Source organism: Theropithecus gelada, chromosome 6 (assembly GCF_003255815.1).
Source record: "Theropithecus gelada isolate Dixy chromosome 6, Tgel_1.0, whole genome shotgun sequence".
Classification (NCBI taxonomy): Eukaryota; Metazoa; Chordata; class Mammalia; order Primates; family Cercopithecidae; genus Theropithecus; species Theropithecus gelada.
This window is the reverse complement of record NC_037673.1, coordinates 86,035,655-86,049,266: the sequence shown is the minus strand read 5'-3', so window position 1 is coordinate 86,049,266 and position 13,612 is coordinate 86,035,655. Positions and strand designations below refer to the sequence as shown.

The window sequence follows — 13,612 nt, the reverse complement described above, 5'->3', positions numbered from 1 at the left end:
CTATTTGTTTAAAAAAAAAAAAAAACAGAAATCTGGAGTTGAGAAGTAAAACAACTACATTGAGAAATTCATTAGAGGGGCTCCACAGCTGATTGAAGCATCCAGAAGAGTAAATCAGTGAACATGAAGATAACTGAAATTATCCAGGCTGAGGAACAAAACAAGGAACAAAAATGAACAGAGTCTCAGAGTCCTGTAGGACACCACCAAATATACCAACATAGGCTTGGTGGAAGTCCCAGAAGAAGAAGACTAACAACAGAAAGGAATTAAAGAAATATGGCTGATGAAATAATGGCTGAAGGTTTCCCAAATTTGATTTAAAAACATTAATCTACATATCTAAGAAGCTCAGTAAACTCTAAGTAAAATAAACACAAAGAGATCCACATGTAGACATGTAACAAAACTGCCAAAGCAAAAGACAAAGAGAGAATCATAAAGGAAAGAAGAAGAAAATTATCACATAAAAGTGATATTCTGATTAATACCTGATTTCTCCTCTAGCCTAGGAGGCTAGAAGGCAGCGATGTATTCAAAGTGCTGAAAGACAATAAACTAAGAATACTATATACAACAAAATTGTCATTTCAAAATTAAGAAGAAATTAAGACATTCCTGGATAAACAAAAAGTGAGAGACCATGTGGCTAGCAACTTTCCTTTCCAGAAATACTAAAAGGAGTCTTTCGGGGTGAAATGAAAGAACACTAGAGAGTAATTTGAATCCACAGAAAAAAATGTAAAATGCCAGAAAAGGTCACATGACAGATAAATATAAAAGATGGCATAAATGTACTTTTGTTATCACTACTTTTAGCCTCTCTGATTTAAAAGATGACTACATAGAGCAATAATAATAGATCTGTGCTAAAGAGTATATACTGTATAAAAATGTAATTTGTACAACAATAACAAAAAGCAGGGGCAGAAATGGAACTATATAGGAGCAAAATTATTGCATGCTATTGAAATTAAGTTGTTATTAATCTGAGCTACATTACTATAGGTTAGGATAGTAAATGTAATCCCCAGGGTAACCAATAATAAAATTAATGAAAAGAATATAATAAAAAAAAACAACCACAAAATTAAACTGATACCTTAGAAAATATCTATGTAAAATAAAAGAAGGCAGTAAAAGAGGAACAGAGGATGAAAAGGGACATAGATGCAAAAAACAAATAGCAAAATGGCAGACATCAATCCTATGTTATCAGTAATTACATTAAATATTACTGCATTAAATACTCCAATTAAAAGGCAGAAGTCATCAGAATGAATTGGAAAAAATGACCCAGCTATATGCTCTTTATAAGTGATGCACTTTAAACTCAAAGCCACAAATACGTTGAAACTAAGAATGAATATATATATAGGCCGGGCACAGTGGCTCACGCCTGTAATCAATCCCAGCACTTTAGGAGGCTGAGGCGCGTAGATCACAAGGTCAGGAGATCGAGACCATCCTGGCTAACATGGTGAAACCCCGTCTCTACCAAAAATACAAAAAATTAGCCGGGCGTGGTGACAGGCGCCGGTAGTCCCAGCTACCTGGGAGGCTGAGGCAGGAAAATGGCGTGAACCCTGGAGGCAGGGCTTGCAGTGAGCCAAGATTGTGCCACTGCACTTCAGCCTGGGCCACAGATAAAAACTGTCTCAAAATAAAATAAAACAAAATAATAATCATATATATATAATCATATATATATATCAATCAAACAGAAACCAAAAGAAAGCTGAAGTGACTATATTCATTACTATGGTGTGAATGACCTGTTCAAAACTCATATTGAAATTTAATTGCCATTGTAACTAACAGTGTTGTGAGGTAGGACCTTTAAGAGGTGATTACATTATGAAGGCTTTGCCGTCATGAATGGAATAATGCTGCTATTAGGGGGGTGGGTTAGTCATCACAGGAGTGGCCTCCTGATAAAAGGATAAGTTTGGTCTAATTTCCCCTCTCTGTTTCACATGCTTGTTTGCCCTGTAACTTTCCATCCTGGAATAACACAGCACAAAAGCCCTTGCCAGATACCAGAGCCAAGTTCTTGGACTTTCAGGCCTCCAAAACTGTGAGTTAAATAAGCCTCTATTGCTTATATATTACTCAATCTCTGGTATTCAGAAAATGGACTAAGACACTAATATTGGACAAAATAGACATTAGGACAGAAAATGTTGCTAGAGACAAAGAAGGATATTTTATAAAGATAAAGGGCTCAATTTATCAGAAAGATGTAACAATCATAAATCTACAGGTACATAAAAATCCAATCCCAAAACACATGAATTAAAAAATGACCAAACTGAGGGGAATAACAGACAATTTAACAATTATAGTTAGTGACTTTAGTACTCCACGTTCAATACTGAATATAACAACTAAATAAAAGATGAACAAGAGAAGAGAAGAGTTAAAACATACTATAAACTAACTAGACTCAATACACATCTATAGAACACTTCACCCCACAACAACAGACACACATCTTATCAAGTACACATGAAGCAGTCTCCAGAACAGATAATATGTAAGGCCCTAAACCAAGTCTCAATAAATTTAAAGGACTTTAATCATACAAAGTATATTCTCCAACAATAAGAGAATGAGATTAGAAATTAATAACAGAAAAAATCTGCAAAATGTACAGACATGTTGAAATTAAACAGCACACTACTAAATGACCAAAGGATCAAAAAAGAAAGCACAATGTCAATTAGAAAATAATTTGAGATTAATGAAAATAAAATCAGAACACAACAAAACGTATGGGATGTACCTAAAGCAATGCTTGGAAGAGAATTTACAGGCATAAATGTATATATTTAAAAAAAGAAAGATCTCAAATAAAGAACCTAAACTGCCACCTTAAGAAAGTAGAAGAAAAACAGGCAAACTAAACCCAAATCAAGCAGAAGGAAACAAAGAAAAAATATTTGAGTGAGAATAAATAAAATATAGAATAGAAATACAATAGAGAAAATCAACAAAAGTGAAAGTTGGTTCTTTGAAAAGGTAACAAAAGTGACTGGGCATTGTGGTTCACGTCTGTACTCCCAATACTTTGGGAGGCCAAGGTGGGTGGATCACTTGAGATCAGGAGCTTGAGACCAGGTGGCCAACACGGTGGAACTCTGTCTCCACTAAAAATACAAAAATTAGCTGGGCGTGGTGGCAGGCGCCTGTAATCCCAGCTACTCAGGAGGCTGAGGCAGGAGAATTGCTTGAACCCAGAAGGCAGAGGCTGTAGTGAAACAAGATCGCACCACTGCACTCCCGCCTGGGCAACAGAGGAAGATTCTGTCAAAAAAAAAAAAAAAAAAAAGAGATAACAACTGACAAAACTTTGGCTAGACTAAGAAAAAAAGGAAGAATATTTGCATTACTATAATGACAAATTCAAAAGGGGTCATTGCTACCAACTTTACAGAAATAAAACTAAGTATACAAAGCATAACCATGAACAATTATATGCCAACAAACTGGATAACCTAAAAGTAAACAAATCCCTAGGAAGATACAAACATCCAAAATTGACTCGAAAAGAAATTAAAAATCTGAATATGCCCACAACAATTAAACAGATTGAACTAGTAATTGCAAAACTTACCATGAAGAAAGTCCAGGACCAGATGGTTTCACTCGTAATTCTACCAAATGTTTAAGGAATAATTAACATCAACCCTTCACAAACTTAAAAATATATATGTAAAGAACAAGACTTCCCAAACTATTTTATGAGGCCAGTATTACCCTGATACTAACACCAGACAAAGACATTATTGCAAAAAAGAACTAAAAAAACTAAGACAAATATTCCTTATGAATATTGACACAAAAACTCTTAACAAAATACTAGCAAACCAAATCCAGTAACATATAAAACAAAATATACACTATATAACCAAATTAGATCTATCCAGGAATGCAACACTTGTTCACCATCCAGAACAAATTAATGCAATGTACCAAATTAATAGAAAAAAAGCAGAGGGAATCACATGATGATCTCAAAAGACACAAAAAAAAGCACTTGAAAAAATTCAACATCTTTTTATTATACAAAGTAGGAATAAAGGAGTAATTCTCCAACCTGACAAAGGGTGTCTATAATGGGTATCCACATCATACTGAATGCTAAAAGACCAAAAGTTTTCTCTCTAAGATCACAGGACAAGACAAGGATATCAGCTCTCACCATTTCTATTCAGCACTTTACTGGAAGTTCTAGGCAGGACTGGAAGTTCTAGGCAGGACAACTAAGCAAGAAAAAAAAAAAAATAAAACGTATCCTTGGGAAAGATAAATTCAACTGTCTCTATCTACAGATGACATGATATTGGATATAGAATATCCTAAAAACTCCACACATAAAAAAATAAAAGAGTTCAGCAAGATTACAGGATACAAAATCAATATACAAGAATCAATTGTTATTTCTACACATTAGTAATGAAGAATTCAAAAATAAAATTAAGAAAATAATTGCATTCACAATATTATTAATAAATAAAATGCTTAGGAAGAAATTTAACAAAAGATGTAAAATAATCAAGACTGTGAGGTACTGGCAGAAAGACAACTAGATCAATGAAATAGAGTTGAGTCCAGAAACAAAATCATACATTTATAGTCAATTAATTTTTGACAGTGGAGCCAAGCCAATTTAATGAGGAAAGAATGATTTATTCAGCCAATGGAACCTGGATAATTGGATATCTATGCGCAAATGAAGGAAACTTATATCATATTAAAAATTAACACAAAATGGAATAAAAACCTAAATGTAAAAGCTTAAACTATAAAAGTCTTAGATGAAAACACGGGTATAAATCTCTGTGACCTCGTATCAGGCAACAGTTGCTTAGCTGTGACACCAAAAGTATAAGCAACCAAAGAAAAGTTAAATAAATTAATTCAACAAAATTAAGATATTTTGCTTCATATGACACCATCAAGAAAGTAAAAAGACAACCCACACAATGAAAAACAATTGCAAATGATATATCTGATAAGGGATTAGTATTTAGAGTATGGGAAGAACTCTTATAACTCAATAAAAAAAAAAAAAATTTTTTAAACTATTTTAAAAATGGGCAAAAAGCCTGAATAGAAATTTCTCCAAAAATGATACACAAATGACCAACAAGCATGTGAAAAGGTTCTCAACATCATTAGTCTTTAAGGAAATACAAATCAAAACCCGAATGAGACATCACTTCACACCTAATGGGATGGTTAACATAAAAAAGAGAGAAATTGAAACTCTCATACTTGCTGGTGGGCATATAAAATGGTAAACACACTTTAGAAAACAGTTGGAAATTCTTCAAAAAATGAGGCACAGGGTGACAATATGACCGAGCAATTCCACTCCTAGATGTGCAACCACAAGAACAAAAAACTTATGTCTGCACAAAAAACTTGTATGCAAATGCTTAAAGCAGCATTATTTATAATAATCAAAAAGTAAAACCAATGCAAACACCCATCTATTTATAAATGCATAAATGAAAGGTGGCATATCCATACTCTGGAATACTATTTGGCAATTACAAAAAGATTGAAGTATTGCTACATGGTATAACATGGATGAATCCTTAAAACATCATGCTAAGTGAAAGTAGACACAAAAGGCCACATATTGTATGATTCCATTTATACGAAATGCCCAGAATAGGCACACCTATAGAGATAGAAAATAGATTACTGGTTTCCAGGAATTGGAAGGTGGTGGAGAAAGGTGAGATAGAGAGCAAACGCTAATGGGTACAGAGCTTCTTTTGGAGGTGATGAAAATGTTCTGGAATAGACAGTGGCGATGGCTGCACAACTTTTTTTTTGAGACGGAGTTTTGCTCTTGTTGCCCAGGCTGGAGTGCAGTGGCGCAATCTCGGCTCACTGCAACCTCTGCCTCTGCGGTCATACGATTCTCTTGACTCAGCCTCCCAAGTAGTTGGCACTACAGGCCCGCCTGTAGTGCTGGATCCACCACCACGCCCAGCTAATTTTTTTGTATTTTTAGTGTAGACAGGGTTTCACCATGTTGGCCAGGCTAGTCTCAAACTCCTGACCTCAGGTGACCCTCCCGCCTCAGCCTTTCAAAGTGTTGGGATTACAGGAGCGAGCCACCACACCCAGCCACAACTTTTCAAACATATTAAATGTTACGGAAATGGACGCTTTGAAAGGTGATTTTTTTTTTCATATGTGAATTATCAATTTAAAAAACAATCAAACCTTCTCTGTACTTCCAGTCATCTCTTTCTCTTCCTTCAACATTTCCAGTCAAGTTAATCTAATATGGGTCTGGGACAAGGCCCTTGTATTATTCATGCTTCTGCAACTTTAATCTAAGGTAGTCCCAATCCTCTCTACCTCTTTTCACTCCCTCTCCTCCACTATTTTTCAAAGTCCCAATGAAGTCCCACTTTTTCCAGAACACTCTCCAACCTTAGCTTACTAGTCTGCCAGAGAACCAACCAACAAGCTCTCTTCGTTTCATTCCTGCTCATTAACACTGTTGAATTTAGTTATATAAAACGAATGATTCTAACTATAACTGTAATAAAAGCTTTATAATCACAGATTGGAAATATAGATGAAAATGAATTATTTCACATGTTCTCAAAACTATACTGATCACTTGTAAGACATATCTAAAACACTTCTATTATGCCTTCTTTTGGTTAAACATTATTTGAAGAATGAAAAATGTATTATTTTACTTCCAAATATTTACACAAGTACAGTTATGCAAAAACAGTATTGCACTAAAAGATAGAGCTACACTGAATTACTGGTCCATGACATGGATTACAGGACAATATCATCCTAATTATCCTAACAAAAGGATTACCATACCATACAGTGGCTCCTTCAGAGGAATATGAGTGTATACATGAAGTATATTAATACTACCTAATTGCCAAAATTCATGACTAAAGAAGCTGACAAAAATCTTATTTTCAATCAGCACACAGTACAAAACCTTTATTTCCACAACATGCCTCAGAGCACTTATTCATTTGTTGTAACACTTAAGAATCTTTTCTCTTTTAAACTTATTCCCCACAGAATTCTTTCTGGCATAAAGGAATTGCACCTTCTTTGTTAATTTTGTGAGTCATGGTAACTGAATTAATCCCAGTATGTATGCCCTATGCTTATTGTGCATACTGCATGAGAAATAAACCATTAACAGTGCACACAATGACTTTTTGGAGTTGCATTTTATTTGAAGCTATTCTATGTCTTTCAACCTGTGCCACATTTCAATAATGACTATTTATAATTACAGTCATCCCCTTATTTGCTTGGTATTTCATTTTCCTTGCCCTATGGCACCCTACAGTTGAAGGCAAGGAAAACTCTCTGTTGATTAGTTATTTAAAACCAGCAACAATAACTATGCTGGAGAGAAGACTACTTGGAAAGGATTATATAAGACCTAGCACTCAACAGCCTCAGACAGAGAGCAGCAAATTATAAACCCAAGTACTTCATTGCATGTAACCAAATTGGCTAGTTGAAATGCTAATTGCCTTTCAGCAAAACTGAAGACAGACAGGGGACCTTGTGCTTCAGAGAATGAAATGCATTTTTACTCCACTTCTATACCATTGTCTTGCTGAGAATCATTTGGAATCTATTCATAAAGGTAGCTCTTTCCCTAACCTTTAAAATGTGGGAAATTTATTTGGCCCCTACCAGCACCTCAGACGTGCTGATGTGCCAAGATGAGAACAGATGGTTGGATTAAAGCCATGTTAAGCCCCTAATAAAGTGAAGCATGAAAAATCTCTACGCTCAAACGTATAGTTTAAACCAAGAAAATATGCCTAGGGAAGTAAGTTTTGAATAACAAATAGATTTATGAAATTAAAATAACCAGAAAACATAATCTTCAAAACAACTATTTTCAGTGTAACTACATGCAAATGCATACAGAAAGAGTTATCGTTTCTCTCAAAGAAACGCCACAACTTTTCTTTACACTTAATAATTTTGTGAGTATTACTTCAAAACTCATTTATGGACAATGATTCCAGCAGCCAGTGTTTCCCTTTAATATAAAAGAGGGTCCATTCTACGTTTTCAGAATCCTGAATAAATGAATGAGAAATGCCCTATCAGCATCTTGCCCTCGCTTTGGGGTAAAGCCAGACTTACGCCCGACTGCACCAGAAAAGGGCCCCGTGACCACCTGCCCAGCAGCTGGGGGAGGGACTTGTTCTGGTACATTTTTAAGTGTATAGTGTGTCACAGTAGAATCGGAAAACACAGCCTTTGTATTACTACAGTCGCTTGTGCCTCAGCTCCACCCTTCTCCTCCTCTGCCACACCTCACTCAGGGCAACAGAGCTGGGGTGCTGTGGCTTCATGTGTGGCCTAACATCCTGGCATATTGGGGAACCCTCCATGCATGCAAAAGATGCTCCCTGTGTTCCCAATCCTACCTTGCGAAAGGAAAAAATTAGGCATGCAATGTGAGGAAATCAACTTTTCTGTACTATTCCATTCTACATGGAGTAGACTCTAGTTTATTAGTAGTATGTTTACCTTCATTGCTCAACAAATATCTTTACTTACATAAAGTCTGAACTACCCAGGAGTAATGGAATACTAAGACTAAATAGAACTTTACTGTACATGGTTTCAATAAATAATTCAGCTCTCATCCTGATTCGACAGGAATTAAGAGAAGAAAGACCTCTCTGGCTGGATATTCACCAAAACCTTTAGACTGGGGAGGTTCTGGTGATTTTTCATTATTTCTTTACTGTCTGAATTTCCTGGATGACTTTGCATTATCTTTGCACTCAGAAAAAAAGTTATCTCCAGAATGGTGGGGAGGTGAATTGAACAGTGTGTGATACTCAGCTATGTGATTCCTCCCCGCCCCACCAAAATCAGGGAAATACACATCCAAATCTCTCCATGGTAACACACTGCATTTTATAACCAAATTAAACAATTCTCTAAGAGGCTCATTACACTTTTTAAGCATCTGTAAATTGTCTAGTTGCCCTCTACTTGAAGTGAAAAATGGTGATGGCATTGTGCTTCCACTGTGTAGATTTCAGACCTGGTGCATAAAATAACGACTTATCAAAGGCAAATAGGCAACAAGGCAATTTATTCAATAGATTAACCATTATGCTAAACCCTATTCATATAATCACATATATATAGACACTATATAAGAGAAATGTAGAATACAGTCATCGTCTTCAAGGATTTTGCATCCTAACTGGGGCAACCTTGAAATTTTAAATAAAAGTAGGGCAGCAATATAAGAAACGGCACGAGGTGGCATTTGTTTGAGTGACAATAAATCAAACAATTAATGACCAAGTTAACCCATTAGGATACTTCTTACCTAGCAGTATACAAGAATGTATAGGTGACTAAAACATGTGGCCTTAAGTGTGTCTCTTAACTGTTCTAGGTCTCAGTTACCTCAAATATAAAATAAAGAGGTTGGTTTAGTTTGGCTCCAAGTCTCCTTCCAGTGCTTCAAGATTTCATGTTATGTTAACAGCCTAAGAATTTCAGAACAATGAATGATCACACATTTAATCTAAGATAAAAAGTATTTTCTTTGTGGGTCCTCCCAGGACATAGATCTTTCTGCCTCAGTTTCCTCATTTGCAAATCAGGATAAAACAATTTAATTCATGATCCAATATAAAATTACACTAATAAAGGGCTTAAGAGAATTCCTGGCATACAATTCAATAAATGTGACATACTATTATGATTCATCATGGGATATGAACAAAAGAGTTTAGTCACAGCTAATTCCGCTCTCAACACCCTTTTCCCTTGGGTGTAAGCTTTTTTGTCTCAAGCATGACTACCTTCAAGTAGAAAGACATCTGACATACTTAATAATAGCATTTGCTTAATACTAGTTTCTGCCCTCTCACATTTTTTCTAGTAGTTATATTACCATAAAACCATTTGTGTTCCAAATATATCTCATATTATCACTTTCTTAGAATACAACTGGCATTCCATAAATATACAGCATAAATATGTAACTTATTAAGATATAATAAATGGAGACTGATACAGCACCTATATATTCAATCGTATCAAGACTCAGTGTTACATAACTTACCTTTGCCCCATTATGGACTCTCATAGTAGTCCAAGATTACTTCAGTTTACAGACAATTTTAGCTTTTAATCATCACATTCAGTATAGTATAAGGTCCTAAGAGCATTCCGAAAAAATATTTGACCCAGCTCTTATAAACTGCAACTCTGGGCAAGGAGCTTAAACTTTTCATTCTTCAGTATCATTATCTATAAATTGGGATATACTACTATTCAATTTATGATGGCATTGTGTTAAATAAGATAATCTATGTAAAGAGTTTCTAAGAATTCACTACCTAGCAGGCATTCATTAACGAATGACTGCTATATTTATTCATCATGGAAATGAGAAAATGGACATAAGATTCAGTTGTACTTCAGCTGTACATTTTTAAAGTGTGTACATCTTGGTTACTTCTTCTAAAAGTAATAATTTGAGAGATATAATATTTTTAGCTGAAATAAACCTTTGCAATCACCTAGTCCAATTACTTTATTTTATAAATGAAGAAACTAATGCCTGGAAGGATGGGTGAATGTCCAAAGTCATTGTGTGTTAATGGCAGAGCTAGAACATTATATCTAATCACATATATTTAATATATTTTATCATAACATAGTTCAGAGTGTTTTTGACATCTCCCTGTAACCTACATTTTTCTCAAATTTCATAGGCGGGAATAGTTTCCACTTACTCTATGAAATTAACCCAGAATAAATAATTGGTGCTCATTTGTATCCTGCCTAAAATATCATTTTTTCTCTTACTTATGATCCGTTGGGTTTCTGTTGTTGTTGTTGTTTGATATAATTATTTTGATCAACTACACAAAAAGGGAGAAAAAAAACTTTAGTAATTTAAAGTAATCATAACTTCAGTAAGAATTTCTAATCATGCTGTATTAGTTAAGGTATACTTTTGACTTTCATCCTAATTCTCAGTAATTATGCATCTTTAAAATTTGGTATCAGTTTCTAAAAGAGTGTGCAGCATACTAATAAATATATTACACACATTTTAAAGGCTGTGGATTTCATGAAGTGGGAAAAGTTGGTTTAAAACAAGTTACATAAGATAACACACCTTAAAATCAATTTTCCCCTGACGAACACAGCTATAATTTCTTGGTTTTAAGAAAAAATCAATTTTGAGATAGTTTTTAAAATTAAAGTATAAGCTTTTAAATATATATACATATATATGTTATGCTATAGCTCCATGTTAATCCCAAGCTCCCTAAAATCAATATATTTCGCTGAAATTTTTCGACGCAGTGGTTATTTTGGAACACAAACAAGACTCCTTAAGTTTATCTCACCCTTTCCGTTATCAATTATTACCTATGGCGCGCCGTTCTTGGTCGGTTATTTTTCAGCTAGACTTTTTTAAAATTAAAGCTACGGTTAGGGTTTCAAACAGGCAAAAAAAAGAAGAAAGGAAACTTTTCACTCTGCTCATTCACTTCTCACCTTCTTTGAGATCAGGCATCTTTGGAACGGGCGCATAAGGGGTGCACGAACCTAACGCTCCCTTCAAAGCCGCAGCCTTGGATAGAACCGACGCGGGCAGCTATGCCCCGTTACCCGCAGGCCGCGGCGCCGGCTGCGCGCCCAGCCTCCCTGCGTCCGGCTGTGGCCCGCCCTCCGGGCCGCCCTCGCCGCCCACCTCCAGCAACAGGTGCTGATGCTGAGGCGCTCCCCTGGGGCACCGAGATGCTCGCAGCACCACTCCTCAGTCATAGCCTACCTGGCCGCAGAAACACCGACATCCGCGCGCTCCCAGCGGTCCCCGCCGGCCCTCCACACACCCTCGCTCTGCCTCTCACTCCCGTCCCGTCCGTACTCCCTGCTCGGGCTGCTGATCTTACTCCCACTACGCGATCAGGAGGAGGGCTCCATTCTCCTCCCCTTTCTCCCCGTCCCTTGCCTCCTCCCTCTCCATCCTTCCTCTGCTCCAATAGGACCCCATGGCTCCCCAGGCAGCGCTCACCTGACCAACGGAGCGGGGGTGGCCGCCCAGGGCAGCGCACACTGCTCTGCGCAGCGGGCAGCCAGGTCCGCGCTCCGGCGTCGGGAACACCCTGCCTTGGCCATCCCTAATGGACTCTTCCATCAGCGAGGCGCCTAAGCTGACCTGCTGGGGCTTAGGAGCGCGGGAGTCCTGCCTCTGCCTGCGCGTCCCGCCTCCGCCTGCGCGTCCCAGTCAAAGTGCGCGGTCAGAGCTTTCTAATCGTCTCGTTTGGCTAAACTTTCTAGTTGCCCCTTGGGCACAAGTAACTCACCATGGACAGCGGCGCACACCGCCCTGGGTACTCCACTGTAAGCAATTCCTAGTTTTCTTTCTGGGAAGAAAACCCATTTACTAGTCTTGTTCCGTTCCTAAGAGAATATTTCTTTGCATGTTGACCAAAGCACTCCCTAAGTTTACCCCATAAGAATTTGAGCATAAATTGATGAAATATTAGAAAGGAAGGATCAACCCTCAACTGAATTTATAAAGCAGGGATTGAGGTCAACATCTGAGATGAACTGTCTGTCTCCTCATAAGATAGGATTATTAATTACTAACTCATAAGGCTGTTAGGAGTAGTTGAATGAGACTGTGTGTGAAGTGCAACTCTACAGTATACCTGGCAGGTGGTAAACCCTCAGCAAATGTTGCTTATCTTTCCCAGTGCACAAAGGTAAAGGCCCAATGTCAGACCATACCATCAGCAATGTGCACATCCCTACCTGCACCAAAGATTTTTAAAGCAAATGCAGCATTATTAGAATCACAGAAGTTTCAAACTGGGAGCAAAGAGAAAGATTAGCACTCCCACACCAACTCACCACTTTTTATAGAAAAAAAAAAAAAAAAAGGGTTCTCAGCCTCCTCATTTTAAATGCAGCTCACACAAGTACTCTTCCTAACTGGAATAGGAATAACTAGATACTTCGTGTTACATACTGCCGTCCAGGGGCACAAATTTAGCGCTATTATGAGCTGTTGCTGAGCACCTCCTCTGAAAGCTGCAATACTCAACAAACAGCTGGGTATCAAAGGGCAAGTTTGTTCAGACTAAATGATTCTTATACAGAAACCGTGTGGGAATGCAAATGGCACATCAAGGCGCTGCAAAAGGTAGGGAGAATAGCAACCTAGGTGATCTGGGAGATTGAACAGCTTTCCTGTGAGGCAACTACAAAAAGACCTGGGTCTGGAAGCTTTAAATCCACGAGCATATTAACAGAGTAGACATAGACAGACATCCTTACTAAATCCTGCCGTATATGGACGATAATTGCAAAGCAACTTAAAGTGAAAATTGTGAATCAGTTATCCATGTAGTCACATGTAAAACAGAAAACAGTAACAGAAAAATGTTTTCTTACAGATTATTTAAAACGTCTTACTAAAATGAATATTCAACCCACAGTGTTGTTTTATTAGCATTTGTAAAGGCTTTATTTGTGGTTAAATATTACTTTAGTTGATTAAGACCCTGGCAGAGTCAAC

At 37.0% G+C, this 13,612-nt stretch overlaps 1 protein-coding gene across 1 annotated transcript in view; it reads right to left on the bottom strand.

The window, feature by feature from the left end:
- The window catches only part of ADGRV1 (adhesion G protein-coupled receptor V1), a 596,167-nt gene extending 584,191 nt beyond the window's left edge, over positions 1–11,976 (bottom strand). The window contains exon 1 of the mRNA XM_025388176.1: positions 11,861–11,976. Within this exon, the coding sequence (XP_025243961.1) occupies positions 11,861–11,882 (22 nt within the window). The 5' untranslated portion in view covers positions 11,883–11,976. The remainder of the gene's footprint in view (positions 1–11,860) is intronic.
- Positions 11,977–13,612: the final 1,636 nt, after the last annotated feature.